Raw genomic sequence first — 13589 nt, 5'->3', positions numbered from 1 at the left:
CAAAACGCAACGTATACGCTTTAATATCTCAGGCTGAACAACAAGGAGCTGCCGCTGGCTTTGAAAAACTAATAAAAAGGAGAAAAAAATGCAATTTCTTTCTCCAAAAAAGAAGAAATGGAGCGTTGACGTCGTTGTTGAGCAGATGTACTGAAAGCACCCCGTGGATCGGACCGGATTCTCTGTATTATGGTATGCAGGATCCATCGTGTACCTATGAAGTCCAGGATCCAGCCCACGGTGCCGTCCCCTCCGCAGGCCAGCACCCTGAAGTCAGGAACGTCCCTGAAGAAGTTCAGCCTGCAGACAAACACAGTCCGACCTCTTTATGATGATGAACTTTGACCCGCAAAATCTGCATTATTAAGACCTAAGATCTTGATGAAGTCGACAAAACACAGAAATAAAATCATTACTACACCAAATAAGGATATATACACGTATGCAACCTCATGAGAACAACTGGAGGTTGTCCATAGCAGTCAGGTTGCAGACTGCAACCATCTCAAGACCCCTCCGCTCCCTTCACAAGGAGAACTACGGTGGCCTTCAGGTCCAAAAAAAACAAAACGCAAAAGGCTCTCTTCAGTGTTTGGTTTGTCCGTTCCGGGCCACCGTAGAAACTCTTAGTTTAAAGGGATTAATGAAAACACAGTCATGAATATTATATTGCATTTCTGACAATAACATCCTCTAAGACTTTTTTTAAGTGAGCCGTTAAGATCTTTACATTTATACGGCCTTTATCTTTAAGTTTTATATCGTTAAATTCACTCTATTAAGTGCTGAAGAAGGGCACCTAGTTGCTGAAATGTCACTCGTCATTCTGAAGCGTTCCTGCTTCCTTCATTTAAAAGCGTTTCATAATCGTTTACGCTCTCTCGTGTTCATATTTTATAAAATTGGTTCCTCCACGCTCCAAAAATTAGCATTTGGTGTGATTGGGTGTGTTTAACGTATCGGCTCGAGTCTCGCCGATGAAAGGGAGCGTTAAGTGTTCACGTGACGGATCCCCCCCCCCCCCCTCCCCCTCCTCCCCCCCCCCCGATCCCACAAAACAACACATGTCGCCCTGACAATGACTCATTGGGCGAGCTGGCCCGCCTGTTGGAGGGCTAATTGGATCATGACAGGCAATGTTCAGTCCAACTTCTTCCGTTCCTTCACAATAACAGGGCCCTAACTGAATGAGCCAGCCTTTCCGAGCCTCGTATGGCGGGTAAATGATTCGCTCAATTACTCCCCAACTGGGACCGGCAAACCGCATTAGACGCAAAACAGACGGCCGCGGGAAAAAAAAAACATGAAAGTCGACTTTGGGGATGTTTAAATACCACGAAACAAAAACACTTAATTTGACCCGATTGCATTAGCGAGGCCGCTAATTGACAGCCGGCGTGTGTGTGTGTGTGTGTGTGTGTGTGTGTGTGTGTGTGTGTGTGTGTGTGTGTGTGTGTGTGCGGCTGCTTCGAGGGTCCCGCGGTGTTTTCCGACGGCGACCGTTCACCTCTCTGATGCGCACGCGGCCGGCGGTGCACTCGACTAAATATTAACCAGGTTTACGGCGAGGGCGAAGGTCATCTGGGGTGCTGTCGGCTCTGAGGAGGAGCTCTGGCTAAAACCAGACCCCCCTCCCCCCCAACCCCCCCAAAAAAAGAACAAAACGTGAACAATCCACGGCGTGAGAGCTGCTGCAGCTCCCCCCACCCACCCTCCCCCAGAAGAGGTTGTGTGCCTCTGTGTATTTATTTTGTATAAAGCCACAAAGAGACCTCGTTCCAGGTCTAATGAAAACCAAACAGCGTGGCGGCACGCCGGAGAGGCGGTCCTGTACGTCGCGTACCGCCTGTAAGTGGCGAAGGAGCCCCGCGCATGTAAATGATCCATTCACTTTCTTAATCACAGGCGTGAACCCATAGGCGCCCCCCCCCCCCGGACGCCCCCCCGACGCCTACAGCCCGAACGCGGCGAGCCGCCTCGTCTGTATGCGCGATCACACGGCGAGAGTGTCACCCGTCAGTCGGCGGTGTCACCCGCTCCCCCCCCCCCCCCATCCGCACGCCGGCTTATGCATATGGAGCCGCCGCTCGGGGCCGAGGCTACAGCGTCTCCAGGATTGGTTGGGGGGGGGGGGGGGGGGGGGGGGGGGGCTGCGTGAGGGAAGCGAGTGGAGGGTCTAATAATAAAAGGCCTCTCTTGCATGTGATGGAGGTTATTATTATTATTATTATTATTATTATATGCGAGCAGCCTGTTTGTAAACAGAAGATCGTTAGCAGACACCGTTTGATTTGTCTTTTGCTTATTTCTATTTGGACGTTTACGACTATTGATTTCACAATTAGGTTTTTCAAAAACACGCTGATTTTTGTGATCTTTAATCTACTTTTTTTAAATAAATAAAATAAAATAAACTATCGGAAATGCAAAACGAATATTTTCATGCAGTTTCCTTCAGAAATGAATGTGATGTATATATATATATATATATATATATATATATATATATATATATACATACATATATATGTATATATATATGTATATATATATATATGTATATATATATGTATATATATATATATATATATATATGATATCTTGGATCGCTTTACATTTTCTTAAAAAACTGAATATTCCTGTCCATAAACACAACAGTCAGAAACAAAAGTTAAACGCTTTGCCTTAAAGGGACAGTGCGGTAGGATTTGGTGACATCTAGTGGTGACGTTGCAGAATGCAACTGACTGAATGTAAACCGGTATTAAAATAGCGACACAAGTAACACGGTGGCTAATTCTTAGTTTCAGGTGATTTTTACACAATATTATATAAAAAGATCCCCAGAAATGCTGAACACTGGACCCTGAAGTGAACTCTTTAATTCTTCTTCCAGACACTTCCTCCTCCTCTGCTCATGAACAGATGATAACAGCAAGCTGATCTCTACCGATAAACGCCACGTACCCTGGCATGGGTCCGTTCTTGGCCAGGTTGTACACTTGCCTCGGGTTCAATAGATACTGGAATTTTCTGTAAATCCTGCAGGATTGAATATATGGAGAGAGAGAGAGAGAGAGAGAGAGAGAGAGAGAGAGATCCGAGAAAAAGAGAAGTAAATCACAGATTAGTGGTTTTAGTGTCAGATTCTGTCCTGTAAGTGCTGACGCACGGCGGCGTCCAATCAGAGGGCAGCGGACCGGGCGGCGGGGCGGGACATACCCAAAGACATACCCTTGAGGAGAAACCATTAGAAAGACTAATTCATTTTAATTTCAATTTCATTACATCAACTGGCTGAAGTCATATTTTGATCTCATAATTTAAACAAATGAGGGTCCAGCGTAATAAGGGAGTGAATGAATATGTTTCAGTAATAACCCAATTAGCCCTGGGTTGAAGACAGGGGGGGGGGGGGGAAACCGGGCCCGGGGACGCAGCAGGGGGGGTGGGGGGGGGGTCGTCTGTAGAGAGCCGGCGGCGGCGGTCGTCGTCGTCGTCTCTGTTTTTTATTTTTTTTTCTCTCCTATTTGACTAAGTAAGCCCGGAGCGCTCGGCGGCCCGAGGGCCGCGGCGCGGTGGAGGAGCGTGTCGAGACACATGGTGTACTCACCGCTCGCCCTGCTTGCCCCCGCTCTTCGGATTGACGAACACGAGCAGAGGATGAGTGCCCTCTATTGTTGTGATCTGAATGGGGAGATGTCAAAACAAAAAGGTGTTTGGAGGCTGCAGGACGCTTCACAGGGATTCACCTTCAAGACATTTCCCTTCTTTTCTCTTTTGTCTTTTTTTTTTTTTTTGTAGCTTCGAGTCTTCCAAGCGGTGTCAGTCAACCGGCTTTTTCCGGTACCGGGACGTACGGCGGCGGCGCTCACCAATTTCTTCTTTTTTTTTTTTTTTTTTTTGCCCGAGTTCAAATTTAATCTCGTGTTAATTATAATAATCTAATTATTAAAGAAAAGAGGACAGTGATAAAGTCCTAAAAAAAGAAAGAAAAGTAAAGTATTTTGTAAAAATAAATCACATAAACGTTCGTTTTTTTTTTGATTAGAAGTAGTATATTCAAAGAATTCTATAAAAAGACCCCCCCCTCCCCCCCCAAAAAAAATATATTTCAGACGTTCCCTGCCGCACTTATTCTGTCTAAAGGTACATATCTGTAAAAACTCACAATATATTTAGTTTAATAAAATAATTAAAATAAAGTCAGTTACTTCTTTTAATCAAATGTGACTCAAACAAGAGTTTTAAAAGATTTGTTTGGGAACTATTTTCAATGGCGGATTAATACACATCGGGGGCCTCTTGTGGTAATGAAGGAACGCGTCACCGAGGGCAACAGTGAGGCTAGTCGATGTGTTTTAATACTTTTTGTGCAACAATGGAGCAAGATTTCACAATACTAGTCATTGCATTGGGTTTAAAAGAATACGGCATGCACAATATAGCACGGCGACTACATAATATTGTGCATATGCTCCGGTTTTCACCGTGAATGTAGCAGAAAATGAAGGTTATGGTGTCAGATGACATGTAAGCGGAGTCAAGTGACCCATCGACCTCTCAGCCAATCAATACTCTCAAACACGATAAATCACGATTCACGATTCAGTCGCCATTTTGTCGCCGCTTCCTAATTGGCGAGGGCAGTTTGTCTCGTGTGGCGTTGGGGGGAGGGGCCGGACTCGCCACACAAACAAGCTCTAATCCGGTCGGCGCACCCCTTCAAAATGGTGCCCCGCCCCCCCCCTTTTGGCCCCCGTGCCCTCCCTGACACAGATGAAGCGCTTAACTCCTCCCCCTCCCTCCTGTCTGCTATCCCAGCAGGCCGAGGGTGAATTAATGAGCTCCCCTGTCCTGTCCAGAGTGATCCATTACTTCCTGTAATTATAAATAATAATCTTGATTATTACGCTGGTTAGAGACGGATTGTGCCCGGGATGCGATTCATCACGTTTCCTCTAGACGGGCAGTCGCCACAGACGGCGGCAGGTCTCCATCGCCGGCGTGCTGGCCTGACTGACATTACGAGGGGGGGGGGGGGGGGCGGGGGGGTCCGCCGGATGATGCTGATTACCAGCGGACGCATCACATGACCGACTGCAGAGGTTCATTTCAGAACAAAAAAAAGGTTTGACGCATGAATACAAATGCAACAATAATAAATGATGAGGCGGCTGGTTTGCAGAATATAATATACAAACATCTCCAGGGTTTTTAAAATGTCCACGTTTCGGATTGTGTTCATGACTTTTAGATCACGTCTGGCTACTTTTTTTTTTTTTTTTTTAACATTGCAGATCTTTTAGCTGAGTCGGTGCAGCATTATTTTAAAAATCTTTACACTTTTTTTAAATTTTTTGTTACTTGTTGAACTGAAGTCGTGACTCATTTTACAACTTGTTCTGACAGTAGATGTGGAAATAAAGAAGCGTGAGATGCAATCTGGTGAAGATCTGGTGAAATAAGCTCCCTTCATATACGGCGTATGGTGAAGGCACCTTGGTGAAGGCACCTTGGTGAAGGCACCTTGGTGAAGGCACCTTGATGAAGGCACCTTGATGAAGGCACCTTGAGGTATTCTCATGCATACAGGAAGCAGCAGAAGAGGTGGAGCCAGACTCACCTGGAGGCCTTGGCCGTCCACGGTGACGGAGTTGGCTCTCTGCATCTTTCCTCTGCTCGACTGACTGGCCCGGGAGTCCTTCCTCAGGGTCGACTGTCTCTCCTGGTGGGGGTCAAAGGTCAAACAGGGGATCCATCAATGAGGTCATTTCCACCGTTACAAAGACGTAACTTCAACTCTTGCATTTGAAGAAAGGCATGAAAACTCAAATAGCATCTTCTCTGCGTGTTATTCACATTGTTTGTTGACAGCCGTGTCGGCCTGTTTATTGTTGTTGATTTTGTTCGAAAAATAAAATAAATAAATAATAAATATATGATCTCCAACAGAATTTTCTCCCTGACACAAAGCTTTGAAACGGTTTAAGAAAATTAAAAATAAATCACCTTGTTTTATAATTCATTAATCCAGAAAGTCACCTGGTGAATAACGAGGTCGGTGGTTTAAATTACTTCATAGTTTAGTTTACGAGCAAAACTTCTGCCCCGTTTGAATAAAAACTTCTATAAGCCAAAAAATCAAATACAAAAAAAAACAGATATAATAATTCAAAAGTCAAAATTAGGATAATTTAGGTTTTAGAGATACTTTGAGAAATCTAAGCGCAATCTTTTCTCCTGAAATAGACGTAGACGCCATTTTGCTGATAATCTTCTGAAAGAAGAGTCTCACCAGGACGACGGGGCAGATGGAGCTGGGGGGCAGGATGTGATCCTTCAGGGGTCCGCAGTCACACTCGGGTTTCACGTGGGAGGCGCACTTGTTGTGGAGCTGGGGGAGGTCAGAGTTAGTTAGTTCGTTAGCTAGTTCGTTAGCTAGTTAGTAAACAGCTGGCACACGTTGTTAAAGTTGTACACGCTCTCTTTCTGGAACACGTGTCACGGCTTCGCTTTTCTAATTTCTATTAACTTGCAACCACAAACAAGTGTTTCCAAGGTGTAAATTGGTGGGATGACTTGTGAGGCGCATCCGAGGTGCGAAAACAAAAAAAACAACAAAAAAACAACAACAACGACGACGACAACGACCAAGCGGTGGGAATATAATGAGGAGCTGAGCCGCCTGTACCGTGATTTGACACCACACGCAGTGGAGCCCAGTCAGGCCCTGGTAACACTTGATGGTTTTGTGACACTTGTCACACTTGGTGGGGCAGTTCCCTTCCACCCAGAAATGATGCATTACCTGCGGAGAGAGGGAGGGAGAGAGAGGGAGAGAGGGAGGGAGAGAGAGAGAGAGAGAGAGAGAGGTGAGAAAAGAAACACGGTGCCGGAAAAACAAGACGTATACAAAGACACAAGTGACACAACAATTAAAGACAGCAAGACGGAGAGAAGACGGAAAGTGGAGAAAGAGAGAGAGAGAGAGAGAGAGAGATGGTCCCAGGAGCAGATGGTTGTAATTCCAGTAGAAGAAGAGCGGCCCTCGTCCCCTGAGCCCCGCGGAGCTCCGATTGGACGCACCTCTGTGTTCTTCTTGGACTTGACGTATGTTTTGATGCAGGACGGCGGCGCGCGAGCCACGCAGCGCTCGTGGACGGTGTACTTGCAGACTGGAGGGGTGGAGGGGTGTGTAGGTGGGGGGGGGAAGAAAAAACATTTTAATTTAAGACTTTCAAAGAGGAAAACAAGCACACCAGGGCTGTAAGTGCTATACGCCGGGGTCTGGGTAATGTGTTTGTTAGAGCCGCTCTGGAGGTGTTGCCAATGTTTTGTGAAAACAGCTTCTGTGGAGGGTGTGGAGGTGGATGAAGATTGAGATATCAGAATCATCATTTTCCTTCAGTTATTATTTTACATTTTCAGCATTGAGGATACTTTTTTTTTTTTTTTTTTAAAAGCCTGCTTCTAAACCATCGCTTCAAGTGAGAAAGAAGACGCCATTCTCACATTGCCACGGCAACGCAGATACGCTATATTTATGAAGACCCCTTTAAAAAAAAAAAAAAAGGTGTAATGTACCTCACGAATAATATACAAAATAACAAGCAAACCGAAAAGAAGAGGTTCATAAAAATGAGGTTTAAAAAGAAATCAGAGAGGTCGCAACAGGAAGATGAATCCAGAGCTTCGGGGCCCCGGCAGCAGGATCCTGGTCTCCTTTACTTCTAGTCTGGATCGGGGGTCTGAACATGGGGGTTAAAACCCTTAAAATCTCTTCACAGCGTTTTTTTAAAATGAACAAGTGAATTAATAAACTACATTGTTGGACATGTGAAGGCGAGAGAACGTTGGCAACGATCTAATTATTAAAAGTTGATCGTAAAACACGACAGAACAAGTTTCTAAACACGATCATCAAGTCAATTCATTTGAAATCCAGGATTTCTTCGGATTTTTTGGGGAAAAAAGAAAAAAGAGCGAATTTAGCAAATGTGTCGTTTACTGTGTATGTATATTAACTCATTTATTAACTCCTATATTAACTCATTATATTAGTTAATATGAGATATAATATTAGTAAATACTAATATAATAACTCAACTCATATATTACTTCATATATTAACTCATATAATAACTCATATTAATATAATAACTCATTAATATAATAACTCATATTAACTTGTGAATTAACTCATATAATAACTCATGTATTAATATAATAACTCATATATTAACTAGTATATTAACTCATATAATAACTCATAGTAATATATAATATATTAATATAATAACTCATATATTCATTAATATAATAACTCATATATTAACTCATATATTAACTCATATAATAACTCATATAATAACTCATATATTCATTAATATAATAACTCATATAATAACTCTTATAATAACTCATATATTAACTCATATAATAACTCATATGTTAACTCATATATTAACTCACATGAGTAGCACAGGCCCTGCTTCCCGAGGCCGATCACCATGTTGAGGCACAGGTTACAGTAGGCCGGCTCATATATTAACTCATATATTAACTCATATATTAACTCATATAATAACTCACATGAGCAGCACAGGCCCTGCTTCCCGAGGCCGATCAGCATGTTGAGGCACAGGTTACAGTAGGCCGGCTCATATATTAACTCTTATATTAACTCATATATTAACTCATATATTAACTCATATAATAACTCTTATATTAACTCATATATTAACTCACATGAGCAGCACAGGCCCTGCTTCCCGAGGCCGATCAGCATGTTGAGGCACAGGTTACAGTAGGCCGGCTCATATATTAACTCTTATATTAACTCATATATTAACTCATATATTAACTCATATAATAACTCTTATATTAACTCATATATTAACTCACATGAGCAGCACAGGCCCTGCTTCCCGAGGCCGATCAGCATGTTGAGGCACAGGTTACAGTAGGCCGGCTCATATATTAACTCTTATATTAACTCATATATTAACTCATATATTAACTCATATAATAACTCTTATATTAACTCATATATTAACTCACATGAGCAGCACAGGCCCTGCTTCCCGAGGCCGATCAGCATGTTGAGGCACAGGTTACAGTAGGCCGGCTCATATATTAACTCATATATTAACTCATATATTAACTCATATAATAACTCTTATAATAACTCACATGAGCAGCACAGGCCCTGCTTCCCGAGGCCGATCAGCATGTTGAGGCACAGGTTACAGTAGGCCGGCTCATATATTAACTCATATATTAACTCATATATTAACTCATATATTAACTCATATATTAACTCATATATTAACTCATATATTAACTCATATAATAACTCTTATAATAACTCACATGAGCAGCACAGGCCCTGCTTCCCGAGGCCGATCAGCATGTTGAGGCACAGGTTACAGTAGGCCGGCTCATATATTAACTCATATATTAACTCATATATTAACTCATATATTAACTCATATATTAACTCATATATTAACTCATATATTAACTCATATAATAACTCTTATAATAACTCACATGAGCAGCACAGGCCCTGCTTCCCGAGGCCGATCAGCATGTTGAGGCACAGGTTACAGTAGGCCGGCTTGTTGAAGTGCTTCAGCCTCCACACGTGTTGCCCGTCGTCTTTGACGTTCTGCAGACACACAAACACGCAGAGATCCAACCGCCGATCAATAACCGCCGATCAATAACCGCCGATCAATAACCGCCGATCAATAACCGCTTCGTGAAATCATCGTGAAAATCATTTGTTTGTGTTCCTCCAGTTCTGCCTTCCCGTGGTAGTAATATTCATTCATAATTTTTTTTTTTTTTTTTAAATGACACTTTAAATGACGCTGAAGATGGTCGAACGGTTCCATCTAGTGGTAGAATGGTGAACTGCACCGAAGGGCAGGGAGACACACGTGTAGAGGTGTTGTCAGGGAGCCGCTGGGGAGAGTGTGTGAGCCGGTAGCAGATTAATTATGAATGGCAGTGAATGGATTAGTAAACCATGAGGAATATATCCTCAGAGTTTATCTGACACTATGAACCACAGTTAATAAAAACGAAGCCGTTAGAGGTCGAACTACAACCGTGACTTTAAAGTCATTAGCATAAGCATCTTTGCAGATGTCTGCAGGTTTCTATCATATCAATAACACAGATGTCATTGCTCACGTGCAGCCCTTTTAAATATAAACTTTTGTCTTCACAGGAAAACTGCTACTTCTTAGGTTTAGGGAAAGTGGGTTGCGTAACAATTATTAGGGAAGTAGTGTTCCTGATAAATATAATAAGTCACATTTGTGCTTTAGAATGAAAAAAGTCTCGACGACTTTAAACTAAAACTCCAGCGATCCGCTCACTTTTTTCATGCAGCCCCAGAACTTTGATTAAATACCTGCAGAAATAATGACATCAGCCTTTGTTGCCAAAAATATATGTATAAATAAATTAATAAATAAAGACAAACAAACGCAGGAAAACAAAAGTTATTGTCCTGTGAGAAACCCACATTTTGGTTTGCAGAAACGTACAGCGCCAACACGTTAGCTCACGACCGGCTGCAGACTTTAGGACTTTTATTTTGAAACCTGAGCAGCTAATAACACCATTTAAGTACGCACACAGAGGCCAGGATGACTGGACATGGACGCCATGTTGGTCCTTGATCATTCTGACCCCCCCCCCCCCCCCCCCCCCCCCGTGGACTCACCGTCTCCAGGCCCAGCAGCACCAGCAGCGGGATGGTGGTCATGCCTCCCTGGATCCACTCCTCCAGAGACACGGTGCCGTCGTGGTCGTAGTCGATCTCCTGCATCATGTCCTGGAGGATCTGCAGGAGGAGGGAGAGACGATGAAGTCAGGAGGAGGAGGAGGAGGAGGAGGAGAAGAAGGAGAAGGAAGAAGAAGGAGGAGGAGGAGGAGGAGGAGGAGGAGGAGGAGGAGGAGGAGGAGAAGGAAGAAGAAGAAGAAGAGTGTCTGGTAACCATTAAAGAGGTGTTCCTCAGTGTTCTAGACTCCCATCATGCCTGCCGTCTGTAAACTGGGTTTAAGTCTCTTCTTGGTTTCAGTCTGTAAACTGGGTAAAAGTCTCTTCCTGGTTTCAGTCTGTAAACTGGGTAAAAGTCTCTTACTGGTTTCAGTCTGTAAACTGTGTGAAAGTCTTCCTGGTTTCAGTCTGTAAACTGGGTGAACGTCTCTTACTGGTTTCAGTCTGTAAACTGGGTTTAAGTCTCCCTGGTTTCAGTTTGTAAACTGTGTTTAAGTCTTACTGGTTTCAGTTTGTAAACTGTGTTTAAGTCTTACTGGTTTCAGTCTGTAAACTGGGTGAAAGTCTTACTGGTTTCAGTTTGTAAACTGTGTTTAAGTCTTACTGGTTTCAGTTTGTAAACTGTGTTTAAGTCTTACTGGTTTCAGTCTGTAAACTGGGTGAAAGTCTTACTGGTTCAGTCTGTAAACTGTGTGAAAGTCTTCCTGGTTTCAGTCTGTAAACTAGGTTTAAGTCTTACTGGTTTCAGTCTGTAAACTGGGTGAAAGTCTTCCTGGTTTCAGTCTGTAAACTGGGTTTAAGTCTTCCTGGTTTCAGTCTGTAAACTGGGTTTAAGTCTTACTGGTTTCAGTCTGTAAACTGGGTGAAAGTCTTCCTGGTTTCAGTCTGTAAACTGGGTGAAAGTCTTCCTGGTTTCAGTCTGTAAACTGGGTTTAAGTCTTACTGGTTTCAGCTCCGTCACGTCCCACTCCAGGTACTCGGCGACGTGCATCATCTGGGAGATGATGTGCTCCAGCTCCTGTGAGACCACACAGACAGTCACAAACACCGTGTTTACCTTTTCTCCGTGTGCCGCGGCCTCGCCGGGTGAGCGGCGCCTAATGGCGGGTTTGGGAACGCAAAGACGAGACGAACAAAAGGCAGCGTGGGAAGAGCCGAGGGCTTAATTACAATGGTGGGTTTTACTTTGAAGGGGGGGCTATTATTATCTACTGGGAGGCACTTTAGCTTCTTTAAGACGTCGAGTGCAAATTTAGAGTTCAAACATAACTTTAAAAAAAAATATTCTCTCAAATATGAACACATACAAATAAACATCTCTCTTTTTTTATCTCTATACACGCCCTCCCTCCCTTCTTTCCATTACACTCCCCATCGCAGCCGACACCCACGTGACCTTTGACCTCTTTGCTTTCATTCATAAACGGATTATTTTATAAACAGATGTTTAACCAATAAAAAGTGCTCTGAGGAAGATGAAGAAGTGAACAGAACAATATTATAAAATAATGGGTGATAATTAAGTAAGATATCGTCCACATCGAACGACTATAATGTGTTTAATGAAAATACAGAAACACAGAAGAACAATGTAGATGGATTCATCGTTTAAAATATTGTATTTATTTCCTCTGTTGTTGTTGATCTGCTTACATGTAAGGGTCCTTTTACACTCTAGTGCTTTTCTTTTCAGAGTAATGTTGTTATCCTTATGACAATGAATATTATTGTCATCTATTTTATTTTTATTTTTATTTTTCCCCCCCTTATTGGGTACTAATTTGAAAAAGAATTAAAAAAACAAAGTAAATATACTTCTTCAAAGAGGGGTTTTTAGTTTGATGAGTTTTAGTGATGATACATTTAATTTATTTGGGTTTTGACATTTCCTTAAATTGAAACTAATAATGGATTAATCAAGAAATAAATCAGCATACAAGAATAAAAAATAACTAGTTAGAAAGGAGAATTTATCCCCTCGTACTTTGTGTCTCTGCCCGTTCTGATGCTCATGATTTTAAAAAAAAACAAAGTGAAGACAATACAATAAATACACGACCGAAGACGCAGTGATTTTAAATATTTTAACAGTAAAAAAACAACAACATATTTCAGGGTTGCCGTCGGTTAAAAAAAAGTTGGATAAATATTTACCGAGCTGTCCAGAGAGCCGTTTCCATCGGTGTCGTAGAGGCGAAACATGACTGTGGAGACAAAACACAACAAGCTGCAGCATCAGCACCCCGTGCCAAGGTCCAGAACCCCCCCCCCCCTCCCTCAATTACCACATTAAAAAGTGTCTCCATGGTAACAGACAGCTCCCACATCATTGGCTCTCGGTGTGACATCTCGGTGACGTGTCATCATGACCTGTTAATGGTCTACACTTAGAGGCACTCCTCCCTTTTCTTTGTGATCATCCACCTTTCCTATAATTTCGCATGCTTACATTTTTCCAGGTGTTTTGGAAACTTTTTAATTAACTCGATTAAAAGTTAATCACAGATTTGTTGAAGCTGCTCAACAGCGACATATCGTGCACTTTAAATGTGTTAAAGCGATTTCGCAGTGAGATCTGACCAACATTTTTAAGAAAGTTATAAAGTCTTACAGTTCAAAGACTTGACCTATATATGTATATTCAAGTAAATGTTTCTGTTTTCTAGAACACAAAACAATTTTATTTTACTTCTTTTTTTTTTTTTTTTAAATGTTCTATATGCCGTCACTCCCTTCAAAGAAAATACCAGAAACAAAGAAAACTTGTTTCTCCTTCTTCTCTTTGCTCCTT

The 13589-nt window shown here is 42.4% G+C and overlaps 1 protein-coding gene across 1 annotated transcript in view; it reads right to left on the bottom strand.

The window, feature by feature from the left end:
• dgkb (diacylglycerol kinase, beta) overlaps positions 1 to 13589 on the bottom strand; it is a 52662-nt gene that overhangs the window by 29830 nt on the left and 9243 nt on the right. The window contains exons 6-16 of the mRNA XM_034554284.1: positions 12953 to 13002; positions 11742 to 11816; positions 10742 to 10861; positions 9556 to 9673; positions 7090 to 7178; positions 6695 to 6811; positions 6299 to 6397; positions 5627 to 5728; positions 3614 to 3687; positions 2968 to 3042; positions 215 to 300 (exon numbers count right to left, since the gene is read on the bottom strand). Of these exons, the coding sequence (XP_034410175.1) occupies positions 215 to 300; positions 2968 to 3042; positions 3614 to 3687; positions 5627 to 5728; positions 6299 to 6397; positions 6695 to 6811; positions 7090 to 7178; positions 9556 to 9673; positions 10742 to 10861; positions 11742 to 11816; positions 12953 to 13002 (1005 nt within the window). The remainder of the gene's footprint in view (positions 1 to 214; positions 301 to 2967; positions 3043 to 3613; positions 3688 to 5626; positions 5729 to 6298; positions 6398 to 6694; positions 6812 to 7089; positions 7179 to 9555; positions 9674 to 10741; positions 10862 to 11741; positions 11817 to 12952; positions 13003 to 13589) is intronic.

This window comes from Cyclopterus lumpus, chromosome 16 (genome assembly GCF_009769545.1).
Source record: "Cyclopterus lumpus isolate fCycLum1 chromosome 16, fCycLum1.pri, whole genome shotgun sequence".
NCBI classification, from domain to species: domain Eukaryota; kingdom Metazoa; phylum Chordata; class Actinopteri; order Perciformes; family Cyclopteridae; genus Cyclopterus; species Cyclopterus lumpus.
This window is presented reverse-complemented; position numbering and strand designations above follow the sequence as displayed.